The 21765-nt window shown below is 39.9% G+C and overlaps 1 protein-coding gene across 1 annotated transcript; it reads right to left on the reverse strand.

Annotated features, from left to right (window-relative positions):
- Positions 1 to 7301: 7301 nt before the first annotated feature.
- Positions 7302 to 20225, reverse strand: LOC147622838 (uncharacterized). The gene is made up of 2 exons (XM_086822619.1): positions 18793 to 20225; positions 7302 to 7392 (listed from the first exon to the last, which is right to left on the reverse strand). Exons 1-2 carry the CDS (start codon positions 20223 to 20225, stop codon positions 7302 to 7304), a joined length of 1524 nt encoding a protein of 507 aa, XP_086678745.1.
- Positions 20226 to 21765: the final 1540 nt, after the last annotated feature.

Genomic DNA, 21765 nt, shown 5'->3' on the forward strand with positions numbered 1-21765 from the left:
CACTCTGTTGCCTTTTGCAACCAACCTGCACTTGTCTTTGAAATCTTCAACATAACACCCATCTGGGTTAAACCGAACCTGCAACCCCTGCTCAATCATCTGGCCAACTGAAACCAGATTCTTTGTTATGTTCGGTACATGAAGTACATCTGCAAGGTACTTCACTTTGCCATCCTGCATAGACAATGGCACATCTCCAACGTGGGCAATTGGATGAGCAGTGTCATCCCCTGTTTCCACAAAACCTGGTCTTTCCGGGTTTTTCATCTCCTTGAACCACTCCCCATGACTCGTCATGTGGTTCGAAGCGCCTGAATCCACATACCATACATTATCTTTTTGTGCTGCATCAACATTTTCAGACATGGCATTCACAACATGCTGCATAACAAACAACCTTTCATTATCCTCATTATTTCTGCTTGAGGATGCATAGTTGTTTTGCTGCACTTTCCCATTTTGCATGTCAGCCTACTTTTTATAACATTCTGCCTGCACATGTCCAGGCTTACCACAATAATAGCATTCACGTGCATCATTATATTGCCTTTGCCAATTTCCACGGCCTCTTTGACTCCCCCTGCCTCTGAATTTGCCTCTTCCACCTGCGTGTTGTTGTTGTTGTTTATTCTGGGACTGTTGTTGTTGCTGCTGCTCTGCTGCTGGCCATAATTTTGATTACCTGTTCGGCCACCTCCTTGACCGCGTCCACGGCCTCCTCTACCTCGTCCTCTTCCTGAACTCGTGTAGAAGGCCTGTTGCTCTGAACTGTTTTTGCTTTGTGAAGACTGTTGGTCTTCACCCAAGTTCTTCTCTTCGATAATCAGCATAGACACCAAATCTGTAAAGTTGGGAATGTTTTCCCGAGTCTGAATAGACGTCTTAAACGCCTTGTATTGTGGCCCGAGACCACGTAGACAGACCTCCACCTTATCATCATCATCTACTGACACACCAATAGATGCAAGGGATTCCACAATACCCTTTATCTTCAGCGCATAGTCATTCACAGACATGCTCTTTTTCTCCACAGTATGAAGTTCATTCTTCAACTGTATCTTACGAGCCTTGGTGTTTGTTTCATAAAGCTTTACCAAGGTGTCCCACGCCTCCTTGGGGGACTTGGCATCCTGAATGTGCCCAATCATAGTGTCCTGTATACTAATGGAAAGCCAATACATTACTTTCCTAGCTCCTTGGTTCCAGTCTTTAAACTCTTTCACATCTGCAGCAGTCGGATTTATATCCGGTATCTCCGGTGCCTCTTCATGCTCACCTTCTATGTAGTCCCAATAACCTTTTCCCATCAGGAAATTCGTCAGCCTGAACCTCCAAGCATGGAAGTAATTCTTATCCAGCTTCTCAGCCACAATCTGTGTTATGCCATCATTAGACATCTTGCCAAACACACAATTTCACCAGAAACTGCACTCTGGTTTTTCTGCACAACCTGCAGTATTTTCTGCACAGCGGTACTGCAGCACTCTCAAATGTCACAACCAGTGACTTCAATGCACATACATACACCCAATGGCAACTGTAGACCTCTTTGCAGCACCCACAGTGTCTGCACAGTCAATCTGTCTTCCTGCAGTACTTAAAACAGGGTTCTGCAGAGAATCGATGACTTACCCGCAGTGCTCGAAATCGCCTGCTTTCTGAAAAACGGAGGTCCAGACGTGCTCGAAACGCGTTTTTCGCCCGAAATTTCAGTCCGAAGGACTGCAGTCCGAAGGACTGTATAGTTGCCCTATAGCTTCACTCCCGCGAAGAAAGCTCCTCAATCGGAGATCGTTTGTCGGTGCCTCCCGTAGAGCTCCCGACAAGGGTGTAGTCACCAACACAATAGGGAAGAGTAGTTGAAGCTCTTACCCTCGTACCGCTTCCTGTGGTTCTCTTGCTTGCAGCTCAGCCCTTAGCACGAACCAGGCTCTGATACCATAAAAAGATGCAGGGGGGAGGAGAGCTTGAGCTCTTGCAAGCACACACACACACTCACAAAACCCTAATAGAGAACACACAAGGTGAGAGGCTGAAAATCTTCTTCTTCTTTACTCAACACTCAACACACCATATACAAGAATAAGAGTACACGCAATATGAAAGGTACTCAACCAATACATACACGGGTTCTCTATAGTGTGAACCCGACTAAATGAGCTGGTGCTATAACTATGCCAGTCTCTAGAATGGCTGTCACACAGCCTGTCATCCCACTGGCCGCATATCACCCAAGATCTCACCAACCATGCCAGTGGTGTAAGTGCGGGGCCTATCCCCCAGGCGGGTCATCAGTGGCCACCGCCTCACTAGACGAGCTCGATATCTCAACATGTCAAAGGAACAAGATCATTGACATGAACATATCAAACATTGTACAGGATGGCTCTATCATTTGAAGTTATCTCCTGGTATTGATGCTCTTGCACTTAGAGATACGAGCGTGTAAACATGATCATGTACGCGACGGAGACATTGCAAGAAAACATACGTGTTATTGGGATGGCGATGATGCTGACCAATTTTGAGAAGGAAGTTGAATAATTTCTCTTTTGGGGTTTCTTCAATCCTAGCATCGGGTTCGACGCTCTGCTTGACCACATTCACCTATGGTGGGCGAACAATATCTCTTCTTGGGTTTCTTCAATCCTAGCATCGGGTTTGACTCTCTACTTGGCCAGTTACATGTGGGTAATATGGCATTGACTTATGATGAGCGATCATCAATGTGTTAGTGAGATTTTTTATCACATCGTTGATGAAATGCTTCCCTTGATCACTCACCAGCTTAAATGGACATCCGAAGAGGGTAATGATGTTCTCATAGAGAAACTTAGCAATCGCCATGGCATCCACTTTTTGTGAAGCTCTTGCTTCAGCCCATTTGGTTACATAATCTGCGTGACAACAATGATGAAGCGTGCTTGTGTGCCACGTGCAGTAGGACTAATAGGGCAATGAAATCTAAGCCTTATTTTTCAAAAGGTTGGTTGTACACCAGATGGTGAGGAGCTCCCTAAGGTCATGCCCTAAGGTCATGCCCCTCCGAATGATTCAAGATCCTACCTTGTAATAAAAAGGGGATTCATTACAGTGAATTTGAGTCCACATGGGATGACTCAAGATCAAGCACCAATAGTGGTGAGGAGTCTAAAATAGAGACTGAAAGTGACACCAACTCATCGATCACCACAAGAAAAACACAGCCCACAACATCAAAAGAAACTGCAGGGAGTAGCTCCAAATCTGATATGGATTCCCGATATGAGGAAAGGGACGAAGTTCATTAAGATGCTAAGGAGAATCTCCAAAGATTACAAAGACGTAAATGCAGTGAATCATCATAAAAGTTTGTGAGGAAGAACAACTAGTGCCCAATGGCTCTAGTCCATGGGTGTAGCTGACCTACATCAAAAGTTTGAAGACGATTGGCAAGAGGAGTAACAAAAGGTCAAGTATTGTAGACCACCCCCAATTGATATAGCTAAGGTTGAAGTCTCTGATGAACCAAAATTGAGTCACTCAGCTACTAGAAGGAAACAAAATCATAAACTCACACAGAAGGAATGAGAGGCTAAGAGTGAAGCTAAAGCAGCTGACAAAGGAAAGGAAAATGAGTCTTATTTTCACCCAAAGATGCTAAGGAGAATCTCCAAAGATTACAAAGACGTAAATGCAGTGAATCATCATAAAAGTTTGGAAGGAAGAACAACTAGTGCCCAATGGCTCTAGTCCATGGGTGTAGCTAACTTACATCAAAAGTTTGAAGACAATTGGCGAGAGGAATAACAAAAGGTCAAGTATTGTAGACCACCCCCAATTGATATAGCTAAGGTTGAAGTCTCTGATGAACCAAAATTGATATAGCTAAGGTTGAAGTCTCTGATGAAGTCTCTGATGAACCAAAATTGAGTCGCTCAGCTACTAGAAGGAAACAAAATCGTGAACTCTCATAGAAGGAATGAGAGGCTAAGAGAAAAGAAGCATTAAAATTAGTGGCCAACTCATCAATCCCGGAGTATATGAACATGGTGTCGTTCAAGCAAAACTCCAAAGTAAGCAAGTGAAACACATGTATGTAGCACTCATTAAAAAAAACCCCTAGATACAAGTGATCTAGGGGTTTTTTTAATGAGTGAAACACATGTATGTAGCACTCATTAAAAAAAACCCCTAGATACAAGTGATCTAGGTAGAACCTGATGAGTCTATATAAAACTTGGAAAACATCCAATAAAATCCACCAAAACAAACCGATCAACTAACCCATGATAGAAATTGTCTTAGGCTTAAGAAATTAAGCACATACCACACTTAAACAAGTGCAAAATAAATTATCATGGAAAAGTGTCAAAGGTGAAACACACTTTGAATGCAGATTATAGCCATCAAAAGAAACTACGGAACATGTCCAAAAAGAATGGCTAAACAATGGTAAAAAATCATGAAAACATCGTTTAGAATTAATCCAAATAGAAATAACTACTAATACGAGGTACAATCGTATTAATAATATGCGAATAACCCGCATGAATCTAATGTCAGCACAAGAAAACCTACTTCAACATTAAATAATCCTAAAAAATATTAAATTCTCGAGAAAAAAAATTATCATAATTTTTTTAAATTTTTTCTAATTTTATAGGGCTTCAAAATACGATAATTTTGAATTCCACCAAGTCTATCTTATGGCATTCCAAACCTATATTTTTTCAAAAAAAATAGCAAATAATTTTACCAAAATACCATTGATATTTTAAAAATACCAATTTTTAGGATTTCTAAAAATAATTTCTAGAAAATTTCTAATTTTTTATGAAAATCCCGTCATTCACGGAATTTCTAATTCCGCTTGACAATTCTCAAATCCAATGAAAATTTATAATTTTAATGGATTTTCTATTTTTTTGGGTCAAAAAATATATTTTTAAAGGAATTTGAATGGTCACGGGCGCCCGAATGGACACACCACATGCCAAACACCAACCCCACATTTTCTAAAAATTTAAAATAACCTTTGTCTAATTTTTCACTAATTTTCAAGAATTTTTTAAAATTTTTTATTAACCCCGAACGCATAAGAATACGAACGGTCAAAAAAAAATTTTATTAACCCCGAACGCATAAGAATACGAACGGTCAAAAAATTTCGAAATCCCAATGGTTTTCTTGGAATACGGAAAGCCAACAGTTTCAGTAAAATGAAAAGACAAAAAAAATGGAATGTGAAAGGTCAAAAGTTTCTGGAATCCGAAAGGTCAAAAGATTTTTTAGAATTTGGAAAGCCAAAAGGTTTATCGGGAATGCGAAAAGCAAAAGGATTTCAAGAAGATAAATCCAGAAATTTTCATAGATTTGTTTTCCTCAAATGTCAAATTTCTTCTATTTTTAACGCTTTTTTCCAAGCTTTTTGAAAAGCCTTTTTTTAAAAGAACTTTTTAAAAAAAATCAAAAATAAAGCTTTTATTAAGCTTTAATATAAAGCCTTATAGATTTTATTTGGGGGGGTGGCGATTTTTTCCCCCGCGTGTAGCGAAACCCCCCCCTCCCCCCCGCGTGCACAAAAAACCAGAGAGGGAGAGGATGAGAGGACTCCCTCTCTCTTTTCCCCTCTCTCCTCTCCTTCTTCTCCATTCATTTCTCTCTACACCCCCTCCTTCTCTCTGTGTTAACAGAGAGGTTAACTTTTAATTAAACTTTTTAATCATAATTAAATTCTAATTATGATTAACATTAATCAAAAATTTTCTTATTAAGAGGCCTTTATACGCGCGAGAGAAGAAATAGAAGAAAAATTCAGAATTGAGGAACGAAGAGGGTCCCACGCACACGGGAGAGCATTCAATGCATCAACATGCTGCCCCCTACTACATTTAGAAAATTGGCTGCAATTTGATAGCATACCTGCGGAAAAACCCATAAAAATATATGAAAATATATTTTTAACCATAAAAATGCTTTAAAAAATCTAAAAAATTAGAAAAAATTTCCTTAAAATTGTAGAAATTTAGGGAATCCATTCTACCAAAAATATCCACAATAAAATATGTGGTGTTTTTGGTAAAAAAAATCTATTAATGCTTATTTTAAACTACAAAAAGTTAAAAAAATAGCATTAAACTCACGGAATTCCCCCGCAACGTCGATTCATCCATTGAATAGTAGTAACATGCGTTCCAATTGCCATATCGAGGATCCACGTGCAAATCATCAACACAAATCAACAAAATAACATTTTTTATTTGGTAAATATTAAAATTTATTTCAAAAAATACCAAAATTTTACCATAAGAAAGAAAAAATAACAACAATTTACTAGAGATTGCTCTGATACCAGTGTTAAAACCCTAAGATCTCTCTAGATAAATTTTATGCATAAACATGCATAAATCAGGCATAAACTCATCCACCCGACCACCCCCGAGCCCAAGGGATGCACACATAAAATATAATGAAATACATCATACCTTTACCTTGATGTCCCATACCATCAAGAGGTATAACTCCAATCCAATAGCATGTAGCTATAGTGTGAAATGGTAGGTGAGTAGATATGATCCTCTACACAAGAGACCATAGCCTAAGCCTCCAATGAGTGTGCCCCATGTCCCTATTATATAGGAGGATCCTCAAGTGACTCTTAACTCTCCATTTCCCATGTATGACCCTTGGTGGATGCCTGACCCCAATCTTAACCCTTAAGGTTAGTCCTAACCCATGCTCCACTAGAGCTTGCTCCCATGCTCCCATACTCCCATGCTCCTAAGCCTAGTTTGGGTTAGCCTCCTAGTATATGCATACATAATGTGCATATAACAACTTCTTCCACGGCTTCAGAGCACACAACTCTTCTCCCACATGCTAATGCAAACAAGGAGTGGGACTATTGTGGTATTGTTAGTTATGAGAGCTTCCTATGTAAAGGAAAGTAAAGAATGGATGAGGTAGCTCTGATACCAGTGAGAGGCCACCATGAGACCTCCACGAAACCTACTAGAAGAGAATAGGGAAACTCTCCACCCAACCGCCAAATATAGAGACTCTAGCCGACTAACTAGTCATGGCCGTCCACACTAGTCTAGACTCCCCTGAACCGCCTGACTCCCCCTAGTCCTACCCTTGTCCTGACAATGTAGAAGTGCACCATGTTATGAGTAGCACCAAGCCCTATGCTTTGTACAAGGCATCATTGCCAGTGCAATAAGCAAAGAAGCAGCATGCATCAAAGCCCAGCCAATAAAGGAACTCATAGGAGATCATAAAGGAACTCATAGGAGATCATAAAGAAGAAAGCATCACCATTAAAGCAGGCATAGCCACCTGAGTCCAAGCCTCCGTAATCCTGAAGGGGGCTTTGGCTTGGCTTTAGTTGAAGTCTTAGTGGCAAATATCCTGCAGAATTCGCACACGGTCACCACCAGCAGTAGTAGATGGATTAGCTCCAAATGTCCGCCTGTGAGATTAAGTGTTTATCACCTTCCATGATCAAGCAAAGAAATGTGGGAGTCTTATAAATCTGTAGGGTGGCCGCTCAAGCAAAGTCTGACATCAGCTAGAGGCAGGGCACATTTGCACACCATCATCGTCATTTCAGATTGTTATTTATAAGCTTTGAAGGTTGGTGATGATTAGCTTGCATCTCAAGCTACAGCTTACCGCTGCCACACACATGGTGGATTGATTGCAGAAGGTAAGGTTTAATGTTTTGAACTTAATTACACAAAGTTTAAAAAATATTGGTGTGACCTGACTTCCATAAGCTGTTGTTCACATGCATAAGCTTGCAAAGTTAAATGTAGCATTTTCTCATAGGTTCCCGAAGCTTCACGCAGGTGAGGGTTTCTATTCTAGCTTAAGAAATTCATGAAAGGAAATGTTTCAAAAGTCATATACACACTATGCTCAATAAACATTTGAGGCTTAGAAGTTAGTTACTCTTTTTTCTTTTTCAATTAAAACCAAAGATGGGAGTCATCTGGGTGGAGTGCTTTCATGGAAATATTTTGTGAGGGAGTTTTTCAAAGATAAATCTTTTGATGGTTTTTTCTTTTTAATTCACTTTAGTCTTTTAAAGTGGAATTTTTGGGTGATGAGCTTTCATGGTGGAGTTAGCATTCTTTTTATGACTAGTTGGGAAGATGTCACCCCGGCAGCAACTTGGGTGACTTGAGGGTGTATTCAGCATTAGGAAGGGGGTATGTTAACCACTCCATAGGTTAGCATGGTTTCACCCACTTGACCTACCATAAGGTGTTGCCATCTTGCGTGCTCGAATCTAATGTAAGGCACTGCCATCTTACTTGCTCAAACATGCACTTACCTTTTGTAAGACGGTGCTTGAATATATAAAGTGACCTTGACTTGTGCTTAATGTCAAATAGGGAAAGTCTAAGGATTTTGCATACATACTTTCTTAAGACTAGTACTAGAGGTCAAATAATTTTTTAGTTTGGTCCGGCCTAGTGTGAAAACTAGTCACTTATATAGAAGTCGTTTTTTACAATAAACAATACACAAGCATTCCCTGATAAGAGAATACTTGTGAGCTCTTATATACTCTTACTTGCTTGTATACTATTGAATCTTAGTTCTCTACTCTTGCTTACTTGTCTACTCTTTCTTGCTTGTATACTATTAAATCTTGATGGATGTATGCTAGATATGTTTGTTTGTAGGTTTTCCTCTTGTATTAGCTTCATCTTCTTCCTCCACCTTTTATGAGAGAGAAACATTGTGAAGGTTTGTTTGTAGGTTTTCCTCTTGTATTAACTTCTTCTTCTTCCTCTGCCTTTTATGAGAGAGAACCATCGTGAAGGACCTTTTATGAGAGAGAACCATCTCTATTTTCCTCCACCTAGGTGAAGAACCATCTCTATTTTCCTCTATCGTGAAGGATCATATCTATTTGCATCCGTCTAGTTGAAGAGATCCGACCCCTTCACCCTATTGGTGAAGCATTCTAGTGTGACACGAAGTGAGGATGCGACCGGGCACACCCGCATATGGAAGTTACAATTATGTTTCTAACACAAGACTCAATAACACATGATTTAGCAAGGCTAAGGTAAGCTCTGGACTTGAGATTTCACGCCAAATATATTCAAGTATGTCATGTTAAATATGCTCAATCAAGGGACTAGTTTTCACACTAAGCCGACCAAACTTAAAAATGGTACGGTGTCTATTACTAGTCTTAAGTAAGTATGTACACAAAATCGTTAGACTTTCCCTACTTGACATTAAGCACAAGGTGAGGCCTCTTTATATAGTCCAACAACCTCTTACAAACGATAAGTGTATTTTCGGTGGGTAGGAAGATGGCCCATAGGGCCTTACGGTAGGTCAAGCAGGTGAAACCATGTTAACCTATAAAGTGGTTTTAACACTTTAGTATTAGTATTCGTACTCTAGTTATTTGAAATCTAGCACAAGGTGCCTGTGCATCTTGTATCAAAAATACTCCTTGATAATATATCATTAAAAAGGGGGAGTCATTCCATTTCAGTCCTAGTGCTACTGTTTATCCATTTTTTGCATTGTATCACAAACACTCCTTGATAATATATCATGAAAAAGGGGCAAGTGAGTCCATATTCCAGTCCTAGTACTACTCTTTATCCATTTTTTGCATTGTCTCTTGTCTTGTGTTATGTAATTTATATATTTATTTAATTATGTTAATAGTTTAAGTGTGACAAGATAGTGCTCAATCTCGGATAGTGATGTTATAGATGGAAGAAAAAATTGCCACTTTCTCTTTTATGACTCATTGTACACACACACACACACACATACACACCAAAGCTCATCACAAAACAAATTCCCAAATAATTTATAATCTAGTGAAAGCAAAGCCTAACTATAGTTATAAGTGGCTCATGCTTCTATCATGATATGCCTTATTTTCTCTATGCATACTTACATATAATTTTCCACCCATTGTTTAAAGTCAACATCAACATGTGTGTGGTTGTCAGAGATGTATTATACTCAAGGTGGCTACTATAGATGGCCAGCTCTTGGTACTAGCACTACTAGTTAACAAGAGTGGCATCATCACACTGGAAAATAAAAAAGCGTTGTAAACAATAAGTTCAATTATACATCAATATAAGTGCAATACATTCCATGTTATGCATCAAGATAAGTGCAATACGTTCCATGTTATACAGGTTTGTGAAGGAAAATCCATTCTTTACTCTTTTAATACTAAAATGCATTTTCTAAATGAGGAAACAATGTGTTTCCCTACAATACATTTATAAACTTGAGGAAAGAATCATGCTAGGATTATGCCATCTCTCCACTATATCTTGTGTATGGTCTTTTTTGAGAAGAATGCAGAGGAGAGGATTAGCTTGAGCTCCTTGCAAGAAAACACACTCACACGCGAGCACATAAGAGAGATGAATAGCTAAATTTTGTTCTATTCTCTTCTCTTCTCTACAACCATAACATAAAGAGATAAGAGTACATACTATAAGGTAAAGTACTCTCCTACTATAATATACAAACCTAGGTCCATAGTGTGAACTCAATTACATAAGCTGGCACTATAAGTATGCCATATCTCTAGTACACCAAAGTGGCTCACAACATAGTGTGTAAACCACTAGCCGCATATCGCTCATAATCTCACCAACCTAACCAGTGGTGTAAGAGTAGAAGCTATCACCCAAGTGTTGAGCTTGATATATTAACCTTGGGGGGTGCACTTCTAAAAAATCATATGTATCACGTGCGTTCAAGGGGCATTTAAAAAACCCCTTAACTAAAAAAATTTCCCCAATAAAACTACCCCTCTTTACTTATGAACTAACGGATTTTTTTTTGAAGTTAAATTAAAATATCCCTCCTGTTTTATTGTAATCTTGTTAAAATTTTTCTAAAATTTGAATTAAAATACCCCTCCTTTTGATCGCACATGGTACACTAAAAATTTTTGAGGTGAACCCCCCGAGATATTAACACTCCCCCTTGAGCTCAAGTCCACACACTCCAATCCAAGTAAAATCCAAAACTTATGGAGCTTCTCTATCCCCAATGCCTTTGTAAAGATGTTAGCCACTTAATCCTCTATGCTGATATATACCACATCCATATCACTTGCTAGAACCTTCTCCCTCACAAAATAATAACGCACCTCAATGTGCTTCGTTCTAGCATGATAGACTAGGTTACTACAATCTATAAGTTTTCACAATAAATAACAATGGCCCTATCACGGGCTCACCCATATAACCAAGTAGCCTTTGAAACCAAGCTACCACAGCAATGCCCCTATATTCCCTGCCCCTATACTCAACAAGGTAGAGTACAAGGGCGCTGCCATAGAACTGCCCCTATACTATGCCACTATACTTAACAAGGCAACTCCTTGCTGCTCCAACTCATAACAGCACTCCCAAAAGAAAACATAAAGCCACTGATAAACCTCATGTCTAAGAGACTACTAGCCCAATCAGATTTGTATACCCATGTAGCTATATCTCTATGTTAGCCTCATAGAAAAGTCCATAATTAAAAGTGGACTTTAGGTATCTAAGAATCCATCTAGCCACATCCAAGTGTGGCTTCCTTGGGACGTGCATAATCTAACTCACATGTCCAACAACATAGCTCAAATCTAGCCTAGTAATGATCATGTAGATCAAGCTACCCACTATGCACTTATACATAGTGTGTCCCTTCAAAAGCTCACCTGTATCTGTGGAAAGCTTAGGGTTTTGCTCCCATAAACAATCTCAATGCCCTCCAACAGACAACCCTTCATCGGCAACACTCCACTATATTGAAGAGGATAGCGCTATTGACTGATGATCTCGATTTCGCTCTAGGTTGGAGTGAAGACGCTCTTCAATCCGAGGTGAACAACACAAAATCTATTGATCTGGGTATGCCTCCCTTGCTACATGCATTATGCAAATGAAAGGTCATATAAATGGTTCTGACGTTGAGGTAGTCTGAGGCGGGCAACAAGAAGAGCGGCCTCTAAGCACTCCTCAAGGCTCCCGTGTTGCTCAATGGGCTTGGGGCACAATGCAACACAAACATAAGAATCCCAAAACCACACACCCAACAAAAAAAGGGGCACCACCTAGTTATGTGTGTGAACTAGGACACCAAACATCTTTCCTTGTAGCAAATCAATACAAGCTAACCATAACATCAATCAAAAGGCACACACACCCTCAACAAACACTCATAACATATGATATTGTGTGTGGAGGAGACTAGCATAACACAAATAGATGCACACCAAACTTGGAGAAGAGCTTAGAGAGACAATATAAACTTGATTTTGTTGTCGATATACACATGGTCTTAAGATTACGGGAGCCCTCTCACCATACAACCCTCTTACCATGGAATGAAAGGCAACAAATCAAAAATTGGCCCTCAAGCCGCCAAGCATAAGATCACACCACAAAATACAAGGATCGAATTTACCTTAAATCAAACATCAGACCGCTTTGCTAAATCAACTTTGGAGATGTAGGAGTCCAAGATTTTGTACACAATTGCACCCAAACTACTAATCTTATTTATGCACAAAGGCAAGATACAATTATGATAGGGCGTATGGCATCACTCAAGCCCTCACAATGACATAACTAGATTCAAGCTTCAAGCTTCTCTATGCAATCAAAGGTATTGATGTATAGAGAGAGCTCACAAGTTCACTATCTCCTTACACACTAGAGTTAGGAGTGGTGTACAATGTGTGTAATCCCCTTCTACAAGGAATGGAGAGGGCTCTATTTATAGGTTTGAGAAGCCCCAATTAGGATTAAGCCTAATCAATCTTATTATGGAAAATCATAGATTATGGATTTTTTATTTTGAAATGAGAGTGGGCCTCTTCTTATCCCTTGAGTCACATGGATGTGGGCTCAAGGTGAGAGAATTATTGAAGATGAGAGGAGAGTGTGATATAGAGGTTTGAGCAAATAACTTGTAGTAATGCCTACTCCAAAAGTAGTAGAGTGGGTGCCTATTTACAAATGTTAGTGGTTAGTAGTTAGTAATCACTATAAAAGGTTAGTAATACAATGTACAAAATGGGTGAGAAGGGCTGAGAGGTTGAGTGAGAGGAGTAAAGATTTGGAAAGATCCTTTGTGTGGTTGAAAGCTCGAAGAAGCTTGGATTCTCCCATGTGTAGATCTTTAACCGCTGATCTCCTTCTTGCATTTGACGCCACAAAAGTTGATTGAGGTGAAGAACATAGGGGTTTTTGTAGATGGAAACCCCATATTTGCAGAGGTTAATATGATACATTCATGATGATTTTTTATGTATTTTTTGAGATTGGAAAAATAATTTAGTAATATGGGAGTAGTAGGGAGAGAAATGGAGATGAGGTATGGGTGTAGAGTAGATATGAGAGCAAATGGAGATGGAAGGAGAGGGAAAAGGTGGAGAGGGTGAGAGAGGACATGAAGTTTGTAGGTTTGATGGAGTGAGAAAGGAATGAGTAAGTATGTAGGTGATGAATGTGTAAGGGAGGTGAGAAGAGACTAAAGTCAATATTAGGTAATTTGGGAAAAATCTCACATTTTGGGAATCAATTACTCCATATAGTTTTGGACATATCTTAAAAATACTAACTCCAAATTTATCGGAGATCATAGATTTAGATTCTACTCTTCAAGATCTTTCTGATGATATGTCACATGAGAGCGTTTTGACAAACTTTTGGACAAGTTCACCGTGCTCCCATTTTTCAAATGGGAATGGGATTTTTCCCAAATTATCTAATATGGTGTTACTAGGTGTACCTTGCCAAAAAGTGGGCAGACTGGGGTCCAATAAAAAATTCATATCTCACCGCCATTAGCTCCAAAAATTCTCACGTTGAGGTAGTCCGGGGCGGGCAACAAGAAGAGCGGCCTCTAAGCACTCCTCAAGGCTCCCGTGTTGCTCAATGGGCTTGGGGCACAATGCAACACAAACATAAGAATCCCAAAACCACACACCCAACAAAAAAAGGGGCACCACCTAGTTATGTGTGTGAACTAGGACACCAAACATCTTTCCTTGTAGCAAATCAATACAAGCTAACCATAACATCAATCAAAAGGCACACACACCCTCAACAAACACTCATAACATATGATATTGTGTGTGGAGGAGACTAGCATAACACAAATAGATGCACACCAAACTTGGAGAAGAGCTTAGAGAGACAATATAAACTTGATTTTGTTGTCGATATACACATGGTCTTAAGATTACGGGAGCCCTCTCACCATACAACCCTCTTACCATAGAATGAAAGGCAACAAATCAAAAATTGGCCCTCAAGCCGCCAAGCATAAGATCACACCACAAAATACAAGGATCGAATTTACCTTAAATCAAACATCAGACCGCTTTGCTAAATCAACTTTGGAGATGTAGGAGTCCAAGATTTTGTACACAATTGCACCCAAACTACTAATCTTATTTATGCACAAAGGCAAGATACAATTATGATAGGGAGTATGGCATCACTCAAGCCCTCACAATGACATGACTAGATTCAAGCTTCAAGCTTCTCTATGCAATCAAAGGTATTGATGTATAGAGAGAGCTCACAAGTTCACTATCTCCTTACACACTAGAGTTAGGAGTGGTGTACAATGTGTGTAATCCCCTTCTACAAGGAATGGAGGGGGCTCTATTTATAGGTTTGAGAAGCCTCGATTAGGATTAAGCCTAATCAATCTTATTATGGAAAATCATAGATTATGGATTTTTTATTTTGAAATGAGAGTGGGCCTCTTCTTATCCCTTGAGTCACATGGATGTGGGCTCAAGGTGAGAGAATTATTGAAGATGAGAGGAGAGTGTGATGTAGAGGTTTGAGCAAATAACTTGTAGTAATGCCTACTCCAAAAGTAGTAGAGTGGGTGCCTATTTACAAATGTTAGTGGTTAGTAGTTAGTAATCACTATAAAAGGTTAGTAATACAATGTACAAAATGGGTGAGAAGGGCTGAGAGGTTGAGTGAGAGGAGTAAAGATTTGGAAAGATCTTTTGTGTGGTTGAAAGCTCGAAGAAGCTTGGATTCTCCCATGTGTAGATCTTTAACCGCTGATCTCCTTCTTGCATTTGACGCCACAAAAGTTGATTGAGGTGAAGAACATAGGGGTTTTTGTAGATGGAAACCCCATATTTGCAGAGGTTAATATGATACATTCATGATGATTTTTTATGTATTTTTTGAGATTGAAAAAATAATTTAGTAATATGGGAGTAGTAGGGAGAGAAATGGAGATGAGGTATGGGTGTAGAGTAGATATGAGAGCAAATGGAGATGGAAGGAGAGGGAAAAGGTGGAGAGGGTGAGAGAGGACATGAAGTTTGTAGGTTTGATGGAGTGAGAAAGGAATGAGTAAGTATGTAGGTGATGAATGTGTAAGGGAGGTGAGAAGAGACTAGGTGTACCTTGCCAAAAAGTGGGCAGACTGGGGTCCAATAAAAAATTCATATCTCACCGCCATTAGCTCCAAAAATTCTCACGTTAAGGTAGTCCGGGGCGGGCAACAAGAAGAGCGGCCTCTAAGCACTCCTCAAGGCTCCCATGTTGCTCAATGGGCTTGGGGCACAACGCAACACAAACATAAGAATCCCAAAACCACACACCCAACAAAAAAAGGGGCACCACCTAGTTATGTGTGTGAAGTGAACTAGGACACCAATTATCTTTCCTTGTAGCAAATCAATACAAGCTAACTATAACATCAATCAAAAGGCACACACACCCTCAACAAACACTCATAACATATGATATTGTGTGTGGAGGAGACTAGCATAACACAAATAGATGCACACCAAACTTGGAAAAGAGCTTAGAGAGACAATATAAACTTGATTTTGTTGTCGATATACACATGGTCTTAAGATTACGGGAGCCCTCTCACCATACAACCCTCTTACCATGGAATGAAAGGCATACAACCCTCTTACCATACAACCCTCTTACCATGGAATGAAAGGCAACAAATCAAAAATTGGCCCTCAAGCCGCCAAGCATAAGATCACACCACAAAATACAAGGATCGAATTTACCTTAAATCAAACATCAGACCGCTTTGCTAAATCAACTTTGGAGATGTAGGAGTCCAAGATTTTGTACACAATTGCACCCAAACTACTAATCTTATTTATGCACAAAGGCAAGATACAATTATGATAGGGAGTATGGCATCACTCAAGCCCTCACAATGACATAACTAGATTCAAGCTTCAAGCTTCTCTATGCAATCAAAGGTATTGATGTATAGAGAGAGCTCACAAGTTCACTATCTCCTTACACACTAGAGTTAGGAGTGGTGTACAATGTGTGTAATCCCCTTCTACAAGGAATGGAGGGGACTCTATTTATAGGTTTGAGAAGCCCCAATTAGGATTAAGCCTAATCAATCTTATTATGGAAAATCATAGATTATGGATTTTTTATTTTGAAATGAGAGTGGGCCTCTTCTTATCCCTTGAGTCACATGGATGTGGGCTCAAGGTGAGAGAATTATTGAAGATGAGAGGAGAGTGTGATGTAGAGGTTTGAGCAAATAACTTGTAGTAATGCCTACTCCAAAAGTAGTAGAGTGGGTGCCTATTTACAAATGTTAGTGGTTAGTAGTTAGTAATCACTATAAAAGGTTAGTAATACAATGTACAAAATGGGTGAGAAGGGCTGAGAGGTTGAGTGAGAGGAGTAAAGATTTGGAAAGATCCTTTGTGTGGTTGAAAGCTCGAAGAAGCTTGGATTCTCCCATGTGTAGATCTTTAAGTTAACCGCTGATCTCCTTCTTGCATTTGACGCCACAAAAGTTGATTGAGGTGAAGAACATAGGGGTTTCTGTAGATGGAAACCCCATATTTACAGAGGTTAATATGATACATTCATGATGATTTTTTATGTATTTTTTGAGATTGGGAAAATAATTTAGTAATATGGGAGTAGTAGGGAGAGAAATGGAGATGAGGTATGGGTGTAGAGTAGATATGAGAGCAAATGGAGATGGAAGGAGAGGGAAAAGGTGGAGAGGGTGAGAGAGGACATGAAGTTTGGAGGTTTGATGGAGTGAGAAAGGAATGAGTAAGTATGTAGGTGATGAATGTGTAAGGGAGGTGAGAAGAGACTAGGTGTACCTTGCCAAAAAGTGGGCAGACTGGGGTCCAATAAAAAATTCATATCTCACCGCCATTAGCTCCAAAAATTCTCAAAAACATTGAGCATATTCCTGAGCTCCCGAGCTAACTTTTGTCTTTTGATGACCATTCCAAATTCGGAATGGAGGCGGGCGCAAAAAATTCAGCAGAATCATGTATTTTTTAAATTTTTAAAATCTTTGTGTGGGTCCCCATTGGTGGAATTTCTTGATAGCTCCAAGAGTGAGCCCCCCAATACATCATACCCTGACCTTAGAGACTCAAGTGTATGTGGACACTTGCATGGAGGAGATTTTTTCTATTTTATAAAGGATTTACATAATAAGAAAAAACAAGCTAGTATTTAACTAGTCAACATATCATGACAATATGGTTATTATGATAGGAAAATAAAATAAACAAAGAGATCTAATTGTGAATAAAATATACAAAAATAATTGACATATAAAAAAGTATTTATATAAAATATTTAATAGTAAAAAATATATTCATGACAAAGAGTTTATGTGATTTTCCTTGGCCGAGGTAGCTCCTTGTGGTAATGTGGATAGCCGAAAAAATGGCTATCATTTAGCCCTCCCCCTAGATGATGGTATATTCATGTACCATCATAATGTAGGCCTTCTAAAGCAAGTGGTGTAATGTGGTTCTCTTGTCCATCTTTCTTTTGTTCCTTGTGTTCTGCGAAAAGTTGAGTCTGTAGCCATTAACCTTCTTAGAATGTTCTTTGCCATCCAAATCCATGAGCTGATAATAGCTAGAGTTGAAAACTTTCTTGACAATGTATGGTCCCTGCCATCTAGTTTCAAACTTGGCATCAAACCGATTATCAAGTCGATTGTCATACCTTAGCACAAGATCTCCTTCTTTGATACCCTTGTCTTTCAAAGTTGCATTGAACTTCTCTGCTGTGCTTGCATGGCTTTTCTTCTATAACACTCGTATGCAGCTTCTCTTTTCCACTCTAGCTCAACTAAAGTGAGAAGTTGATCTACCCATGGACCATGAGTACAAAGGGGTAACCATAACCCCTATCAACAATAACTTGGGGTTAGATATGACTGCTCGCTCTAATTCAATACACATGCACCACTTTAGTGGACAAAGCGACAAAAGACGTGAATCAGAGGATGAAGCTTCCATAGCTTCATTACTATGCCCTAATGAGGAGAAAAATTGGATGCACTTGCTAGCCATGATGGATGTATGTCCACCGACGAATGGGAGCATAGTTTTGTGATTAAAACAGTAGAGACATGATCTCAGTCAGGACTGTGATCCCAACGCTTCCAAAAACAGAGACACCAATTTTGCAAAGAAAGGAGAAATAAGAAAGTCTTTCCCCAAGATCCCAAAACACCAATCAAGGGCTTAAGTGAAAGTTTTACAGCAAGCATCTCCTCGAACAATGAAGATGATGAAGGAGAAGTGTCGCGAACACCGGACTATTCTCAGAGAAATCCTTAGAGAATTCCTCAAAAAGAGAGAAGCTTGTCGGGTTCATTTATGAGATTGAGCACATAGATTGGGTATCGCTAGTCTAGTCCACCTTTCCATGTAGCCGCATTGTTGGAATGTTGAGCTCAATAGGCTGCAATGCTTCTTGACCATAAACCAAGTGAAAGGGCGTAAACCCCGTTGCTTCTCGGTAGGTAGTCCGGTATGCCCATAGTGCTCCATCAAGGAACTCATCCCAAAGCTTCGTCTTGTTCTCCACCATCTTCCTTATGATTCCTGCAATGACAGCATTAGCCTTTTCTACTAACCCATTTGATTGGGGATAGTAGGGTGTGCTATGATGATGTGAAATATGAAGCTCTTCACAAACTTCGGTGAGCAAACCTTTTCTAAAACCTGGACCATTGTCAGAAACAATCTCCAAGGGGGTGCCAAATCTGCAACATATATGAGTGTAAACAAATTTGCTTACAGTCTTTCCATTCACCCTTGCCACACTTTGAGCCTCCACCCACCTAGTCATGTAGTCTATGGCCACTAAGATATACAATTTTCCATTTTTAGTTCTAGGTAGTGGACCCATAGCATCAATGCCCCATTTTTCAAATGGACCACTTGCAATGACTAATTGGCGTGGACCATGTAGCGACCTCTTATTACCATTGACTTGGCAGTTATGACAGCTCCTATACCAATGTTGGACATCCACATGTAAGCTTGGCCAAACATACCCAGCAAGCAAAATCTTTTTCACAGTTAGTTCTTGAGCAAAATGGCCACCACATGCTTCTTCATGCAAACCCTCTAAAATGGTTGGAATCTCCTTGGTTGTTGGTACTCTTCTGCACACTTGATCTTTTCCTGTTTGGTAGAGGGCACCTTCTAAGAACAAGAAAGAACTTGCCTTCTTCATGAGCCTCCTCTTTTGTGCCTTTGTGAAGTCTTGTGGGAATTCACCTTCCAAGATGTAGCTCACTATAGGAGCCAGTGCCTCCATTCCTTGGTACCATGGTTGCTTAATAGCCGCTCCAACCAAGACTACTTGCATTTCCTTCTTAACACATGCAACAGCTTGTTGTGCAAGTAGATCAGCATCCTCATTTTGTTTCCTAGGGATATGATACAATTGCACCTCCTCAAATTGATTAAACAACCTACGGATAGCATGAACCTTTTGCCTTAATCTTTCATTCTTGCATGCCCAAATGCCTAAAATTTGCCTTACAATAAGAAGTGCATCCCCTTTTACCAGGAGACGTTGTATCCCTTGATTGATGCACACCTTCAAGCCATGAAGTAGTATGTCGTACTCTGCTTCATTGTTGCTAGTAGAACTTGGCAAGTTGACCTTCTCCTTCATCATAACCACCTCTCCACTTGGATTGAGCAGCACCAGCCCTCCCCCTGCTTTACCTGTGGCTTTTCTAAAAGCTCCATCAAAGAACAAGGTGAATGCATTAGGCATAGTTTTGGGTGGTGGCAATGGTAGGGTCTTTACTTCAGGCACCTTAATCTCCTTTTCATGCACTCTATAAGTGAGAATCCCTGCCAATTGTGCACGCACACTATCTTCTACCTTGAAAGAGTATTGGAATTCTTGCAATTCCATAACCCACTTTGTGATTCTAGCACTGATAGTCATTTGAGAAGACACCCAAGGAAACAAATTTTCTGTAGTGAGAATTACAAAAGGTTTTGGTAACAAGTAGGATCTAAATTTTCTCACCGCAAGGATGAGAGCAAGCATCACGAGTTCCGCTTCCGTGTAGCCTTTCTCCAAGACATTCATGACCTTACTAACAAAGTAGATGGGCTGCATCCTAGTACTGTGGAGATCTTGCTGTAACAAAACTGCACCCACTGTTTCCTTTCCAACACTAGAGCTAACAAAGAAAGTGTACTCCCAACAAGGAGGCATGAGTGTTGGTAGCTCTGACAAAATGACTTTAATGTTACAAAAGTACTCCTCAAGCTCATTAGACCATGCAAACTCTACTTGTTGAGTCAATTTTTGCAAAGGGTGAAGTAACTCTGAGGCTAAGTGAATGAAGCGTGACATGTACTTCACCTTTTGAATAAATGAGATGGCCTCCTTGAGACTCTTTGGAGATGGTAGGTCGATAAGAGCCTTTGCCTTTGTAGGATCCACCTCAATGCCTTTGGAAGAAACCTTATGACCAAGCAAGATTACTTCATCCTCACCAATATGACATTTGTCGGGATTGAGTTAGCCCCCCATGTCGTAGAGTTTCTTCAAGCCTTCTTCCACCCTCTGCACATGCAATGACTTAGAGCTATAGATGCAAAAATCATCTATCAACACTCTAATGGATTTCCCAAAGAATGCTTGAAACACCATGTTCATGAAGCGTTGAAATGTCGCTGGAGCATTGGTTAAACCAAACGGCATGACTCTGGAGTCTGAATGCATAACAACCCCAAGGAGTGATGAAGGTTGTTTTCAATTGATCCTCCAATGCAATCCCAATTTGAAAGTAACCCGAGTAGCCATCACATATTGTATACTTCTCATGACCTGCTACCTCATTTAGGATCTCATCTTGAAATGGAAGAGGAAAGTGGTCCCTTTTTGTCACCTCGTTGAGTGGACGATAGTCCACACACACCCTCCATTTGCCGTTCTTCTTGGGAGTGACCACGACGGGAGAGACCCACTCTGAATTTTCTACAGGATATATGAACCCCGCTGCTAGAAGCTTCCTCACCTCTTTGAGTAATGCTTGCTCCTTGATGACTCCTAGTCTTCGTAGCTTTTGTGCCTTAGGTTTGGCTTCTGGCTTTAGCTCGATCTTGTGTTGAATGGCCTCTACGCCACGCACATCTGTGTAATCTTTAGCAAAAAACCTAGGAAATTTCCTTAGTACACATTTAAACTCCTCTCCTTCCTCCAATGTAAGCGTTTTTGAGAGCATAGCATCAAACATTTCTTCATCATGCACAATTTGGTCTTCTTGAGAGCCTACCTCCTCCAAACCTTGACAGGGTGTCTCTTTGTCTTTTGCTCTAAATCTTACCCCCATGACTTCAATGGAAGACTCCTCGTCCATAGTGCTGTTTTCTTCCTCTGAGGCGTCATCGGTCCAATCCTCCTCTGTTTCGCCTTAAGAAGATTCTTCATTTATCTCCTC

This window comes from Cibotium barometz, chromosome 28 (assembly GCF_041138505.1).
Source record: "Cibotium barometz isolate CiBa-2024 chromosome 28, ASM4113850v1, whole genome shotgun sequence".
NCBI classification, from domain to species: domain Eukaryota; kingdom Viridiplantae; phylum Streptophyta; class Polypodiopsida; order Cyatheales; family Cibotiaceae; genus Cibotium; species Cibotium barometz.

Coding starts and splice junctions, on each gene's coding strand:
- LOC147622838 (XM_086822619.1), bottom strand. CDS start 20,225: ATGGAATTGCAAGAATTCCAATACTCTTTCAAGGTAGAAGATAGTGTG. Junction 7,393..18,792: donor ACCTACCGAGAAGCAACGGG/GTTTACGCCCTT, acceptor CGAATTCTGCAG/GATATTTGCCACTAAGACTT.